Source organism: Sinocyclocheilus anshuiensis, unplaced genomic scaffold (assembly GCF_001515605.1).
Source record: "Sinocyclocheilus anshuiensis isolate Anshui unplaced genomic scaffold, SAMN03320099.WGS_v1.1 scaffold282, whole genome shotgun sequence".
NCBI lineage: Eukaryota > Metazoa > Chordata > Actinopteri > Cypriniformes > Cyprinidae > Sinocyclocheilus > Sinocyclocheilus anshuiensis.
Window position 1 is genome coordinate 284,367 of NW_015544154.1, and position 364 is coordinate 284,730.

Consider the following 364-nt stretch of genomic DNA (forward strand, 5'->3'; position numbering starts at 1 on the left):
GCTAATTTGTGCTTGCTTTCAGTCATTCATGTAAAAATCTGTTATTTAATTTTGTTTCTGTTTTTTTTTTTTTTTAAAGTCTAATAGGGGACCTCAGAAGTACAAAGGCTGCAATCCATTGCTTTACACTCCACATTTTTTAGGTGAGCAATGAAACAACATATCAAGAGGTGATTCTTGCAGTGTGTGGGAAGGTTCTTGGTGTCGTATGTGAGCTGGCCATTGCTGTTTACACATTTGGCACCTGCATAGCCTTCCTTATTATTATTGGAGATCAGTTAGACAAGCGTAAGTATGTTCACATATATATATATATAGATATAGATATAGATATAGATAGATATAGATATAGATATAGATATAG

At 33.2% G+C, this 364-nt stretch overlaps 1 protein-coding gene across 3 annotated transcripts in view; it reads left to right on the plus strand.

Moving 5' to 3' along the window:
* slc38a7 (solute carrier family 38 member 7) overlaps positions 1-364 on the plus strand; it is a 10,869-nt gene that overhangs the window by 6,207 nt on the left and 4,298 nt on the right. For 2 of the 3 annotated variants that reach the window (XM_016495177.1, XM_016495179.1), the window contains exon 4: positions 144-288. In XM_016495177.1, the coding sequence (XP_016350663.1) occupies positions 144-288 (145 nt within the window). Of the gene's footprint in view, positions 1-79; positions 289-364 lie in introns of all 3 variants that reach the window. The other variant, XM_016495178.1, reaches the window with a different exon arrangement.